The sequence below is a fragment of the Ursus americanus genome, chromosome 5, assembly GCF_024610735.1.
Source record: "Ursus americanus isolate L20-20 chromosome 5, mUrsAme1.1.p, whole genome shotgun sequence".
NCBI lineage: Eukaryota > Metazoa > Chordata > Mammalia > Carnivora > Ursidae > Ursus > Ursus americanus.
This window is the reverse complement of record NC_142131.1, coordinates 477,816-492,812: the sequence shown is the minus strand read 5'-3', so window position 1 is coordinate 492,812 and position 14,997 is coordinate 477,816. Positions and strand designations below refer to the sequence as shown.

At 45.4% G+C, this 14,997-nt stretch overlaps 1 protein-coding gene and 1 long non-coding RNA gene across 2 annotated transcripts in view; one reads left to right on the top strand and one right to left on the bottom strand.

The window, feature by feature from the left end:
• Nucleotides 1-1,929, bottom strand: part of REEP5 (receptor accessory protein 5) — a 36,188-nt gene extending 34,259 nt beyond the window's left edge. Inside the window, exons 1-2 of the mRNA XM_045777270.2 lie at nucleotides 1,744-1,929; nucleotides 1,034-1,127 (exon numbers count right to left, since the gene is read on the bottom strand). Of these exons, the coding sequence (XP_045633226.1) occupies nucleotides 1,034-1,127; nucleotides 1,744-1,861 (212 nt within the window). The 5' untranslated portion in view covers nucleotides 1,862-1,929. The remainder of the gene's footprint in view (nucleotides 1-1,033; nucleotides 1,128-1,743) is intronic.
• Nucleotides 1,930-2,024: 95 nt separating this feature from the next.
• Nucleotides 2,025-14,997, top strand: part of LOC123779318 (uncharacterized) — a 32,824-nt gene continuing 19,851 nt past the window's right edge. Inside the window, exons 1-2 of the long non-coding RNA XR_006776166.2 lie at nucleotides 2,025-3,553; nucleotides 8,588-8,759. This is a non-coding gene — a long non-coding RNA (uncharacterized LOC123779318). The remainder of the gene's footprint in view (nucleotides 3,554-8,587; nucleotides 8,760-14,997) is intronic.

Below are 14,997 nucleotides of genomic sequence, written 5' to 3'. Positions count from 1 at the left end.
AAATAGTAATAAATTCAGATCCTAATCTGCTAACATTAATTTTTAAGTTTAATTATATAAATGAATCATTTATATAACCAAGGAGCTATATTAGGGATGCATCTTAGAAGGCTGTTTTTTCTGTTTTTTTTTTTTTTAAGATTTTATTTATTTATTTGACAGAGAGAGAGAGAGAGAGAGACAGCCAGCGAGAGAGGGAACACAGCAGGGGGAGTGGGAGAGGAAGAAGCAGGCTCCCAGCGGAGGAGCCCGATGTGGGACTCGATCCGGGCACGCCAGGATCACGCCCTGAGCGGAAGGCAGACGCTTTAACGACTGCGCCACCCAGGCGCCCCTAGAAGGCTGTTTTTGGGGGCACCTGGTGGCTCAGTCGAATAAGTATCTGCCTTGGGATCAGGTCACGCTGGGGTCCTGGGATGGGGCCCCATGTCCACTGGGCTCCCTGCGGGGAAGTCTGCTTCTCCCTCTCCTTCCCACTCGTGCTCTCTGTTGATATCTCTGTCTCTTTCTCTCAAATAAATAAATCTTAAAATAAAATAAAGGTTGTTTTTGTTTTTATACTAGGGTGTTTTCCATTTGCCTGTAGTAAGTGGCTAGTCTTTTCAAAATCAAGAAAGCAAAAATTTCTGCAGTATCTGAATTAACAGTAATTCTGAATTAGGGAAGTCTCGTTTGATGGGGTTTTACTGTTATATGCATAAGGTAAAACACACATTAAAATAATTATTAAGGAGAAGGGATCAGCTCGCTCTGTGCCCAGCTGAGATCTCCCGAGCAGTACAGGCAGGACGGTTTTGTTGTAGCACTTTCCATCCGTGCACGCATGACAAGGCACCGCCCCGCCGCGATAATCCGATGAAATAAGCGTTTCGGCTAGTCATCAGGAGATCAAGGCATCAAGTTAAGGCTCTAAAATGTGTAACCTTAAGCACTGTCTACCCTCTGGCGCACTGACCGCTCTCCCAGGAAAATGGGGCTGTGTACGAACCGGCAGCCCCGGATGGGGGTGGGGAGGGAAGGGGAGGGCACTTACGAGACGTAGGCTGGGTAGCCAAATCCTATCAAGTTGCAGAGGAGAGAGGCTCCATAACCGAACACCAGGTACAAAGCCACCAGCGCGATGACACCTGGAGACACGAGGAGAGAAGTGGGTCCGGTGGCACGAGGGGCGCTAAGCGGGACAGCCCCCGCCCACACCGCAAGGCTTGGCCTAGTGCAGGCGACGAGAAAAACCAGCCGCCGTGGGGCTGGGCCCGGGGACGCCCGGCGGCCGCTACCTCCGCGCCCTTCCTCGCGCGCCCCCTCCTGCAGGGTCCCCGCCGCGCAGCCCCCCGGCCTAGGGAACCGCGCCGCACCGAGGATCTGGAGAGGCCGCTCCCGTGCCGGGGGCAGCCTTCTCCGTGCTGAGCTCACCCGCGGTCTCGGAGGACCGCGCCCGCCCGCCCGCCCGCAGGACGCCCCGCTACTCGGCGCCAAGCCAGCGCCCTGCCACCGGGACGCGGCGCTCGGCCGCGGGACAGACACGTCAGCGCCGGCCTCCCCGCGCCCCGGACCCCGGCCGGCGCCCCCAGCCCAGCTCAGGCGGCCCGGCCGGGTCCCCGGACGCCCAGCTCGGTCCCGGGGACGCCGCTCGCCCCGTCTGTCCCCGACACCGTCCCCTCCGAACTCCCCTCCCGCTCGCTCGCTCAGCAGCTGGTGCAGCGGCTGCCCCGCACTCGGGCCCGGCGGCGGCCGCGCACCCACCGAGCGCGATGTATCTCCGGTTCACGCCGGTCCTGGCCTCGAGCTTGGCCAGAAGGTCGGTCATGCAGTTCTTCTCCTGCAGGAACCGGTCGAACCTCTGCCTCGCGGCTGCAGACATGGCGAGGACCTCCGCGCCGCCGCCGGGCTGCTCCCAGTGCCGCGGCCGCCGAGCTGGGGGACTGGGGCGGGGCGGGGCGGGGCGGGAGGCGGGCGGCCCGCGCTCGGTGACGCGGCCAACCCCCCCGGCGCGGCCCCCCCGCCCCGCCCCGCGCGACCTGCGCCCGTCGGGGGGGGCGGGGCCCGAGCTGCGGCGGCGCCGGCGGGGCGACCGGAGCCCGCGTCCGGAGCCTCGTCCCCCGAAGGGAAAGACGAGTGACGGCGCCTGTGGTGCGAAGACCGACGGGAGCGGGGAGGCGGCGCCCTGCTGCTGCCGCCCGCCGCGCGGGGCTGGTGTGAACGCGCGCCTGCTGGGCGCCAACCCGGCGTTTCAGTCTGACAACCGACTTGTTCGGCCACCGGGCCACTCTCTGTCGGGGGCCTGCTTTTCCCCGCGTTGCCGGAACTCGGCATGGCTGTTTCTCAGCGGTCTCGTTGGAAAGACCCTAAGGGACGTAACAGACCCTCCCCTGGGGGACACCCTTCCCGAGAAAGCGCGCCCCTACTTCAACCGTTTTGCGGTGGGCTTGGACTTGACTGACATCCGACGTCCTGGAAACGTTCCCACCCCCACCCCCACCCCCTGGCCGGGCGGAGACGGTAGTTTGCCCTCGCCTGCGAGCAAAACTACCCCGAAGACGCTAACCCAGCACTTCGGGCCGGCGTCGCTTTGCAGCCTTCGGAAAGTCAAGCTCAGGCTCTTCTCCACCGCCACCTTGGCTCTGCTTATCTCTCACCATATTATTTCCGGAAACTCCTTCTGAAACTATTATCTTTGTGGCTCCTATGATCTACGCAGCGGGGTAGAGTTTCCGTCGTTGCTGAAGCGTCAAAGCTCCCGGTTCCTCGCTTCCTCAGTGTGGCACTCACGCGCCCTGCGCCCAAACTGGCCCCCAGCGTTTCCTCTTCGTCCCGCACAACCCCTCTGCTCTTTCGGATTGCCCTAACTACAGCACTGCCTTCCACTTTGGCAAAAAAACCCTACCTTCCCCACAACTAGCTTTTCCCTTTCGTGCTAATTCTCCTTCCTCTCTTCTTCCCTAGAGATTCTTAGCTCAATTCTCTCAGCACTCCTACCACCATCCAGCCACACCAGTGAACAAATTCAACCAAATAAAAAATTAATGAGATTATTGAGATAGCCTCCCAACCGAGCTCTCCATTTCTGTCTTGTCACCTACAGTCAATTCTCAATGTGTCAGCCAATTGGATCTTTTTAAAATGTGGGTCAAATTATGTTCAGAGCAAAACCCTTTTGCTCTGAACCGTTTGCTCTTCACCGTCCAGTAGCTTCCCATCTGTCATAGGTGATGGGGTTTATCCCTCCCTCTTCTAATGTCATCTACTGCCTGCCTCCTTGCTGTGCCTCAAACAAGCTGAATGCATTCCTGCCTCTGGCCTTTCACCCTCCTTCTGTCTCAACTAGGAGTGATTTTGCCCCATACAGGACATGTGGCAATGTCTGGAGACATCTTTGGTTGTCAAACAGATGGTCACAACTGGAGAAGTGGATGCTGCCAGCATCTAGCAAATAGTGGCTGGGGATGCTGCCACCATCCTACAATGCACAGGACAGCCCTCCCACAAGATTATCCAGCCCTCGGTGTCAATAGGGCTGATATGGGGGAACCCTCCTACATCTCAGAAGCTGCAGGTAACTACTTAAGTGTCTCCTCTCACTTTTCAGGTCTTTGCTCCAATGGCACCTCAGTGGGGCCTTCTCTGATCCTGAATTGTCACCCCCAATGTTCTCTGGCCCCTGTCTGGCTTTGTTTTTCTCCATAGAACTCATTATGTATGACATTCTGTATGTCCTACTTTTTTAAAAATATAGATTTTAAAGTGATGTTGTTTATTCATTAATTTTAATTCCAGTATAGTTAACATACAGTGTCATATATTAGTCTCAGTCATGTCATGTAGTGATTCAACAGTTCTATACATTACTCAGGGCTCATCAAGGTAAGTGCACTCTTGGGGCGCCTGGGTGGCTTAGTCACTTAAGTGTCTGCCTCCAGCTCAGGTCATGATCTCTGTCCTGGGATCAACCTGGTCTCTCTCTCACTCTTCCAAATAAATAAATAAATCTTAAAAAAGAAAAAGAAAAAGAAAAAAAAAAGATAAGTGTACTCTTTAATCCCCGTTGCCTATACCCCATCCCACCCCCCTCTGGTAACCATCAGTTTGTTCTCTGTAGTTAAGAGTCTTCTTTTTTCCTTTTTTCTTTTGTTTTGTTTCTTAAATTCCACATATGAGGAAATCACATGGTATTTTTCTCTGACTGGCTTACTTCGCTTAGCATTAGCATTATACTCTCTGGATCCATTCATGTTATTGCAAATAACAAGTGTGGACGCCACTTTTAGGCAACAGGCTTGAGCAATGGAAACTTGAGCAAGGCAAAAGGGCCCACAGTGACCACTGAGCTGATGCAAACAAGCTCATTAAGCCATAGGCCCTAACCAGGCACTGTTCCTAAGATTACCAAAAAAGGGAAAACTCCATAGTTTCCCATACTCCCTTACTCTGCCCTATAACTATAGCCCCTCACCACCACCTCATGGCAGACAGTCTCTCCTTTGCTGTCTTGCCCACTGCTCCTTTGCAGTGTATTCAGTAAACTTCTGTCTCCTTTGTTCTGCCTTGGGCAAATTCTTTCGCCACCTGAACCACAGGCCTCCACCCAAGCCAGATGCCCCACAGCAAGATTTCATTCATTTTTATGGCTGAATAATATTCCAGTGTGTGTGTGTGTGTGTGTGTGTGTGTAAAACCTCTGATTTATCCATTTACCTATCAATGGACACTTGGGCTGCTTCTGTAATTTGATTATTGTAAATAATGCTGCAACTAATGTTGAATTAGTGTTTGTGTGTTTTTTGGGGTAAATGCCCAGTAATGTAATTACTGGATCATATGGTAATTCTTTTTTTTTTCTTTTTTAGTATTTATTTATTTATTTGAGAGAGAGAGTGAGAGAGAGCAAGCAAGGGTAGGGGCAGAGGAAGAGGGAGAGAGTGAATCCTTAAGCAGACTCCCTGCTGAGCATGGAGCCAGACACGGGGCTCGATCCCAGGACCCTGAGATCTTGATCTGAGAGGAAATCAAGAGTCAGCCACTTAACTGACTGAGCCACGCAGGTGCTCCATGGTAATTCTATTTTTAATTTTTTGAGGAACTTCCATACTGATTTCCACAGTGGCTATATCAGTTTGTATTACCGCCAACAGTTCAAGAGGGTTCCTTTTTTTCCCCATCTTTGCCAACACTTGTTTCTTGCAGTTTTGATTTTAGCCGTTCTCTGACAGGTATGAGGTGGTATCTCATTGTCATTTTCATTTGCATTCCCCTGATGATGGGTGATGTTGAGCATCTTTTCATGTGTCTGTTGGCCATTTGGATGTCTTCTTTGGAGAAATGTCTGTTCATGTCTCCTGCCCATTTCTTGATTGGGTTAATTGTTTTTTTGGTGTTGGGTTATATAAGTTCTTTATATATTTTGGATACTAGCCCTTTATCAGATATGTCATTTGCAAGTATCTTCTCCCATTCAGTCTTTTAGTTTTGTTGATTGTTCACTTTGCTGGCAGAAGCTTTTTATTTTGATGTAGTCTTAATAGTTTATTCTTCCTTCTGTTTCCCTTGCCTCAGGAGACAATAGAAAAATGTTGCTATGGCCAATGTCAGAGAAATTACTGCCTGTGCTCTCTTCTAGGATTTTTATGGTTTCAGGTCTCACATTTTGGTCTTTAATCCATTTTGAATTCATTTTTGTGTATGGTGTAAGAAAGTGGTCCAGTTTCATTCTTTTGCATGTAGCTGACCAGTTTTCCCAACATCATTTGTTGTAGAGACTGTCTTTTTCCAATTGGATATTCTTGCCTCCTTTGTTGAAGATTAATTGACCATATAAGTATGGGTTTATTTCTGGGCTTCCTATTCTGTTCCATTGATCTATCTGTCTATTCTTGTGCCAGTACCATACTGTTTGATTACTATAGCTTTGTAGTATGACTTAAAATCTGGAATTGTGTTATCTCTGGCTTTGTTTTTCTTTTTTAAGACTGCTTTGGCTATTAAGGGTCTTTTGTGGTTCCATACAAATTTTAAAATTATTTGTTCCAGTTCTGTGAAAAATGCAGTTGGTATTTTGGTAGGGATTTCATTAAATGTGTAGATTGCTTTTGGCAGTATACACATTTTAACAATATTTGTTCATCCAATCCATGAACATGGAATGCCTTTCCATTTCTTTGTGTCATCTTCAATTTCATTCATCAGTGTTTTATAGTTTTCAGAGTACAGGTCTTTGACCTCCTTGGTTAGGTTTATTCCTAGGTATATTATTATTTTTGGTGCAGTTGGCAATGGGATTGTATTCTTGGTGTCTCTTTCTACTGCTTCATTGTTAGTGTGTAGAAATGCAACAGATTTCTGTACATTGAAGGAAACAACAGGTGCTGGCAAGCATGTGGAGAAAGGGGAGCCCTCTTATGCTGCTGGTGGGAATGCAAATTGGTACAGCTACTCCAGAAAACAGTATAGACATTGCTCAAAAAGTTAAATATAGAGCTACCCTATGACCCAGGAATTGCACTACTAGGTATTTACCAGAAGGACACAAACATAGAGATCCAAAAGGGTACCTGCACCCCAATGTTTATAGTAGTAATGTCCATAATAGCCAAGATATGGAAAGAGCCAAGATGCCATTGACAGATGAATGGATAAAGAAGATGTGGTATATATATATATTGGAATATTACTCAGCCATCAAAAAAATGAAACCTTACCATTTGCAATGACGTGGATGGAGCTAGAGTGTATTATGCTAAGGGAAATAAGTCAATCAGAGAAGACAGTTATTATGATTTCACTCATATGTGGAATTTCAGAAACAAAACAGGATCATAGGGGAAGGGAGGGGAAAATAAAATAAGATGAAATCAGAGAGGCAGACAAACCATAAGAGACTCTTAACTATACGAAACAAACTGAGGGTTGCTGGAGGGGAGGTGGGTGGGGGTAAGGAGTAATTGGGTGATGGGCGATAAGGAGGGCATTTGATGTAATCAGCACTGGGTGTTACATGCAACTAATGAATCACTTAATTCTACCTCTGCAACTAATAATACACTATATGTTAATTAATTAAATTTTTTAAAAAAGAAGTGCAACAGACTTCTGTACATTGATTTTGTATCCTGCAACCTTACTGAATTCATTTAATGGTTCTGGTCATTTTTTAGTAGCACCTTTAGGGTTTTCTATATATAGTGTCACGTCATCTACAGTGAAAATTTTACTTCTTCATTACTAATCTGGATGCCTTTTATTCCTTTTTCTTGTCTGATTGCTGTGGCTAGGACTTCCAGTACTATGTTGAATAAAAGTGGTCAGAGTGGACGTCCTTGTCTTGTTCCTGATCTTAGGGGGAAAGCTCTCAGTTTTTCACCATTGAGGATGATGTTTGCTGTGGGTTTTTCATATATGGTCTTTATTATGTTGAGGTATGTTTCCTCTAAACCTGCTTTGTTGAGTTTTTATCATGAGTGATGTTGTACTTTGTCAAATGCTTTTCCTGCATCTATTGAAAGGATCATACGGTTTTTATTTTTTCTCATTAACATGATGAGCCGTGTTGTTTTGCGAATATTGAACTATCCTTGCATCCCGGGAATAAATCCCACTTGATCATGGTGAATGATTTTTTTAATGTATTCAGTTTGCTAATATTTTGTTGAGGATTTTTTTTTTTTTTTGCATCAGAGATATTGGCTTGTAGTCCTCTGTATGTTCTGATTTTTAAATTGTTTTTCTTTCCCCATTACATTATGAGCTCCACCAACGTAAATATTTTTGCCTATTTTGTTTACTTCTGTATCTCAAACACCTAGAATAGTGCCTGGCACTTAATAGGTGTTCAGAAACTATTTTTTGAATGAATGGATATGTAACATGCATTGTACTACCCAGTACTCTAAGTGCTACATGTACTAATTCATTTAATCTTCATGACGGCATGAAGCAGTTACTATCCAGTTTATCCCCATTTAAGGGAAAAAAATCAGGTATAGCAAAATTTGATAATTAATAAATGTCAGAGCTAGAATTCAGACCCCTACTCTTACCCCTATATTATTACTGCCAATATGGGTTGAATTGTGTCTTCCCCAAAAAAGATAGGTTGGAATCCTAACCCTCCATACCTCAGAATGTGACCTTTTTGGAGGAAGGGTGTTTACAAAGATAATCAAGTTAAAATGAGGTGATTATGATGGGTTCTAATCCAATATGACTGCTGTCCTTATACAAAGGAGGCTTCTTGGTGGCTCAGTTAGTTAAGCATCTGACTCTTGATTTTGGCTCACGTCATGACCTCAGGATTGTGAGATTGAGCCCTGCATCAGGCTGGGTTTGGAGGCTGCTTAAGATTCTCTCTCCTTAAGGGCACCTGGGTGGCACAGTTGGCTAGTCTGACTCTTGGTTTTGGCTCAGGTCATGATCTCAGGGTCGTGGGATCGAGCCCTGCATTGGGCTCCATGCTCAGTGCAGAGTCTGTTTGAGTCTCTCTTGCCCTCACCCTTTGCCCCCCCACCTCCAATAATTTTTTTTTAAATTCCCCCCACCCCATCCCCCCTTGCTCACATGTTCTCTCTCTCTCTCTCAAAAAAAAAAAAAAAAAAAGGAATTTGGACACAGACACACAGAGGAAGAGATGTGAGACACGTAGAGAGAAGTCTGTTGTCTCCATGCCAAGGAGAGAGGGCTAGAGCAGATCTTTCCCTCACAGCTCTCAGAAGAAAGCAACCCTGTGGACAGCTTGATCTTGCACTTCTGACATCCGGAACTGTGAGACAGTAAGTTTCCGTCACTTAAGCCAATTATTTTGTGGTACGTTGTTATGGCAGCCCTAGCAGACTATTGTAACTGCTTGCAAGGAGAGATGAATGTGGAACTTCTTATCTGATTATGAGTTTGTATAATTACCTACTAAATGAATACAGTAATTATTACGTGACTGGAAGTTGGGGGTCATGTTTTTGAGTACTTCAAATGATTCAAAGTTTGATATTTTTAAGGTTTTTTAGCCGAGGAGCAAAATTCTTTTAAGTTATGTATTCAAATCAACCTACATTTTTATCACTATGTTTCATACAGTGTTAACATTTGTATTATGTCAACTACGCATGAAGTATCTGGAAGCATACTATTCATTTGAATTTCTTTTGTATAAATACTCTCCTTTCTCAATCTTCTCCTGACTCAGATTCCAAACCTTTTCCTTCCTTCACCATTCTCCCTACTGCTAGTAAGACAAAGCAGCCCAGTTAGGCGTCGGGTGTGCAGCCCTGTCTCTGGATCCAGCTTGGACGGGTGATATCCCAGCTCCACCATTTAGACTTTGGGCAAGTTACGTAAGCTCTCTGTGCTTCTGTTGCCTCAGCCATAAAATAGGGACAACAGTAGTCCCACTTCACAGGGTTGTCATGATGATTAAATAAATTGTAATTTGCCAAGTTTTCAGAAGAATGCCTAATGCAAAATAAGTGTCAAATAATTTAAGGGGAAAAAAAGAACAGCTAGATATTAAAACTGAGATAGAGGAACATTATGTAATCTTTACCTTTAAGAAATTACAGTCAGTCTGGGGAGTGTGAAGCCCTTAGGTCATCCAGTCATCTCTACAAAGCTTAGGCCCTTTCAACCCTTTCATAGATGAGAAAGAAGCAGAAGATGAGAACTTGGCCGCTAGTCACTCTCTCATGTCTATAGGCATAGCCTATGTGCCAGACATTGCCAGACCTGGGAACCAGACAGACCAGGTCTCTGTCTGGAAGGCCAGGAGAAGGCTGGCCTGAAGCAGGTTGACTTCGGCAATTCCCAAGAAGAAAGTCAAACCAACCTGGGATTATGCAAACGCTATTACTGTATCTTTCATGGGCTATAGAAGAAAACTCTGCCACAGATCTGAGATCAGGTCACTTTTTTTTTTTTTTTTAAAGATTTTATTTATTTATTTGACAGAGATAGAGACAGCCAGCGAGAGAGGGAACACAAGCAGGGGGAGTGGGAGAGGAAGAAGCAGGCTCATAGCGGAGGAGCCCGATGTGGGACTCGATCCCAGAACGCCGGGATCACGCCCTGAGCTGAAGGCAGACGCTTAACCGCTGTGCCACCCAGGCGCCCCTTGAGATCAGGTCACTTTTGTTTTCTCCATCAGCTGTCTCTTCAAGTTGAGAAAATTTCCTAAGTATCCAAAGTCATGAACACACTTTTGTTCTGTTACATATGTTAGGAAGAAGATGTGCATAATCTCCCAGGCAGTCTCTTTATCCGCCCCCCCACACACACACATTTGGAGGGGACCCTGGCTTTTGCTGGAGCCTGGCACCAATGAGGCAGCCAGCTGCCCAGTCAGGAGACCCTCAGCCCCTGCAGACACAGCCCTGTTGGCACATCCCGCTCCTGCTGCCGGGGGAGGCTGATGGCGGGCGATGTGATGGAAAGAAGAAGGGGAAAGACAAAGTAAACAAAACCTGAGACACAGATTTGCCAGGCAACAAGAGGAAAATGCAGAGGCTGGGTGTAACTTAAGAAAGAGTAGTCAAAGAAGTAAAGCATCAACGTTACAAGGGCTTCATTGAATACGTTTGAGTTACATTTTGATTTTTCCTTTGTCTTATTCTTAAACCTTTTCTACTAAAAGTACAAACAATGCATTTTATTATAGGTCTCCATTGATCAAACAGGAGGTTGCATTTTAGAAAATTACTGCTCACAATGGAGAGTAAATCAACTTGGGAATATCCTTTTCTTTAGCAAAGTATTTTTATTCTGAAATCAAATGCCGGAAGTCATTGCTATTGCACAGAAATCTAGAAATTTTCACCAGATATAAAAGTGCGCTCTAATTCACCCTTTCATGTCTCTAATGACACCTGCACTGGAGTCAGTTAGAAAAGAAGTCACTGAGAGATTGTTTCTCTGGGTTCAAGACCAATTAACCCAGTTCTGGACAAACCATGGCATTTAGACCCATACTGGAATGGTACTGTGTCCACTGACCCTGGGATATGGTTCAAACCACACAGAACAATCCAGATTTGCCTCATGCATTTTTGCGTTTCTTTCCATGTAAGAGAAGAACCAGAGTCAGAAAATTGTGTGCATTTCCCTTCCTGACTAGGCATTAGGGGAATGTCGTTAACTTGAATAAAGGAACTAACCAATCGGAAGTCTCCTATTGCTGCTGCAACAAGTCACCACGAACTTGGGGCTGAAAACAGCAAGAATTTATTACCTTCAGTTCTCTGCATCAGACATCCGACCCCAGTCTAACTGGACTAAATCAAGTTATCATCAGCAGGTTTGCGTTCCTTTTTAGAGGATCCGGGGAAGATCGGTATTTTTGTTCATTTGGGGTTGTTGGCAGAATTCAGAACCCTGTGGTTCTAGGACTGAGCTCCCCATTTCCTTCCTCATTTTCAAAGCCAGCAGCAGTGGGCTGAATCCCTCTCATACTTGAAATTTCTCTTCCTTTTTCTTTGGTCTCATCTCTCTGATCCATCTGTTTTCCACTTCCATTTTTAAGGTCTCATGTGATTAAATTGAGCCCACCCAGATAATCCAGAATAATCTCCCAATTTTAAGGTCCATAACGTTAATCACATCTGCAAATTTCCTTTTGCCGTGTAAGGGGACAAACTTAAAAGTTCTGGACACTAGAGTATGGACATCTCTGGGAGGTCATTATTTTGCCTACTACACCAGCCTTAGATGGGGGATCCGTGACCAGCCTCAAGGTCCCTGAAAAGAATGAACATGTTGAGATTAATGAACTGGTGTGGTCTTTGCCTCGCATTGAGAGCCCACCCAGGACATGGCGCAGGCTTAAGGCACGGGCCCCACAGCAGATGCCCTGGCTGCATTTCTTTCTCGCAGTGTGATTTTAGGAAAGTTCTCACCCTACAAATGCCCACTTTCTTCAGCCCATAACATGAAGCTGACATCAGTATCTACCCGCTCTAGGCTGAATGTCTGTGTCCTCCCAGAATTCATATGTTGAACCTAACCCCAAATTTGATGATAATTGGAGGTGGAGCATTTAGGGGGTGACTAGGTCATGGGGTGGAGCCCTCATGGTGAGATGAGTGCCCTTATAAAGAGACCCCCGAGAGCTCCCTCACCCCTCCCACCCTGTCAGGACACAGAGAGAAGATGGATGTCTATAAACCAGGATGTGAGCTCTCAGCAGACACAGAATCTGCTGGTACCTTGAGCCTGGGTATCCCGGCCTCCAGAACCGGGAGAAATAAATGTTGTTGAAGTCACCCAGTCTATTTTTGTCATAGCAGCCCAAGTGGGCTAATGTATTACCTCATAGGGCTGTTGGAGGAAATGACATATTCCGTGCAAAGCACTCTGAGGATTGCCTCCCTCATGGCCTGTGCTGGGGTTTTAGCTAATCAAAAAGGCTCATGTACAATTGAAGCAGACAGTCGCAAGAGTCGCTGCTTAAAATTCCTCCCTCTTGTCTCATTCCGTTGATTCCCGGATTTGGTATCTGAAAATAAAAATAGCCTAGAAGAAATAAAAGCACATTTTCATCAGCAATTTGACGATGGCAAAGGAGGAGGAAAATGAAAATGTATACTGAGCGTCTATTTTGTATGAAGCAATGTGTGTGCCTGAAGGATCTGAGACCATATTTTAACGAGGTGGAGGCACCAGGTGCTTGAGAAGGAAAGGCACCTAGGCTTTCCCAAGGCACAAAGTAGTAAAACAAAAGTGCTGGTTTCTGAGTCTTGTCTAGGACCCCTTGACTAATCGGTGGCCAAGGGAAATGGACTTTCCAGGCCCGCACAGATGGGAGCAAGGAACTGACCTAACAACGCGTGTCAGGTCAAGTGCAGCTGTTCTCTGACGGGCTGCAAGCTGATTATGCAGCCCTTTATCGCTTGGTAGTCTCCAAATGCTTCCTCCCTCTCCTTGGTGTCTGTCTTTCAGCCTTTCTGGATGCGTTTTGGCTCAACACCCTCCGACTCATGGACATCGGTCATGCTATGACCCACTGGCTGACTAAAGGTCGTGCCTCTTCCTTTGAAAACATAAATAACTTTTGCTTTATTATGAGCAGGGCAGTGCAGTTGGGTGAGAATGACTTGACCACGTGGCCTTTTGCTTATTATCCAGACGTTGTGTCTAAAACAATGCCGGTGTAGATTAATCACAAGGTACTATTGGGGGATTTGCACTACAGTTTGGGGGGGGGCAGGCTTGATTCTTTTCTCACACCTTCGTTTGTAACAACTCTATCGATTGGCCGCCGTAACAAAACCTGCTGAAAGTGAGGATTTATTAGTTTAAGAAGTCACGATGTATGCTGTCTCCAAACAGCACCAACTGTTGTGTGTGTAATCATAACCAGCTCTATCAAATTTACTGAAAATGTTGATACTTTTATTTATCTAATTTTATTTTAAAGATTTTATTTATTTATTTGAGAGAGAGAGCACACAGAGTGGGGGAGAGGGAGAAGCAGACCCCTGCTGAGCAGGGAGCCCGATGCAGGACTCGATCCCAGGACCCTGAGACCATGACCTGAGCTGAAGGCAGAGGCTTCACCGACTGAGCCACCCAGGCACCTCAAAGTGTTGATACTTTTAATGATCATTCTTATGCAAACAGTTTGAACTTGGAAACATCAATCGTTAGAACTATAACTTCCGATTTTGTCAGTAGTAACTGAGCTTATGTTGAACACGATCCAAAATCTGTATCGAGTGTATTTGGTACGTTTATAGCTCCACGCGACGGCATGTGAGATGGGTCACAGGAGGCACTTCTATTTCGGGATTCTCTGGGGACGTGATTACTTACAACTTGTGTCTTTATCGTGCAGGAAGACCTTTATACTTAGATTGCTTGGTATTAGGTTTACAACTTCTATTTAATGTGAAACAATGCCATGATTTGGACTAGATGCAAATGTCTTAAACCACAAAAGACTTGAGTGCAAAATTCAGTGGAGGATAAGCAATTATCTTAATTGACAGAAAAACAACATTGGCTCAATTTCAGAGTAATCTTTTAAAAACAAATTATTTTGTAGAGTTACCTCAAATCATCTTCTCTAATTCATATTAATTCACAGGAGAATAAAGGGAAAAAAATCAGCTTAGACTGAGAACCTGCATCAGTTTAGATAACATGGCTTCTTTTCACTTGCCTTAGATCGCATCTACACTGACTGAACAAAGTGGAGAGTGAAGCACCTATCTTAGGATTTTGCCAGTAATAATTATATGAATAACTACTTGGAGTAGACAGCCCCAGGTTTAGACCTTGCAATAGAGAAGAATTGGACATGGGTAGATTTTTCAGGGTAACTTGGTTTGAGACCAAGGAATGGTCAGTGCTGTTTTTGTCAGGTATAAAACAGATCACAGATCTCCTCTACCCTTGACATCCCTTCCCAATTATTTAGATTTAATTTATTAAAGGTTTTCTACTCATTCTCGGAAGGATAAAGAATCCGCAGTATTAAATATTCACTCATCCATCCAACAGTTATTTATGGAGTACCCACTGTCTGGTGGCCACTGAAGGCTCCCTGGAAACCAAGATAGAGAACGTCCAGGCTTTATGAATCTCATAGGAGATAATTGCCATAGCAACATTTGTTGTCCATCATTGAGGATCTGAAATAAACTTTAGGATCTTAACACAATATATTTTTGTCATCGCCAAAGAGAAAATTGTTATCAATAAAAAAGTCTCAATTTGGCTCTCACATGATACCATTTGTTCTCTTTCTACCTGGCACCCTCTCCTCTGCCCGCAGCAAACGCTCTCCTGATCCATCAGTTTTCCTCCCTTTTCTTCAGATCCAATAGGAGTTGGAGAAGTGGTGACTCTGTGCTGAGTCATCATTTTGCTACATTATATAATAAGTTCATAAACACCATCAGTGGAAAAAAACTAAACAGTGGGGAAAGATCCATTGTTTATCCCTTGTCTCCCAGTCTCCCCGTACTTCCCCAGTGGGGTCAGTTTTGAAATGATCAGACCCATGAGGAGTGGGAAGGAGAACTC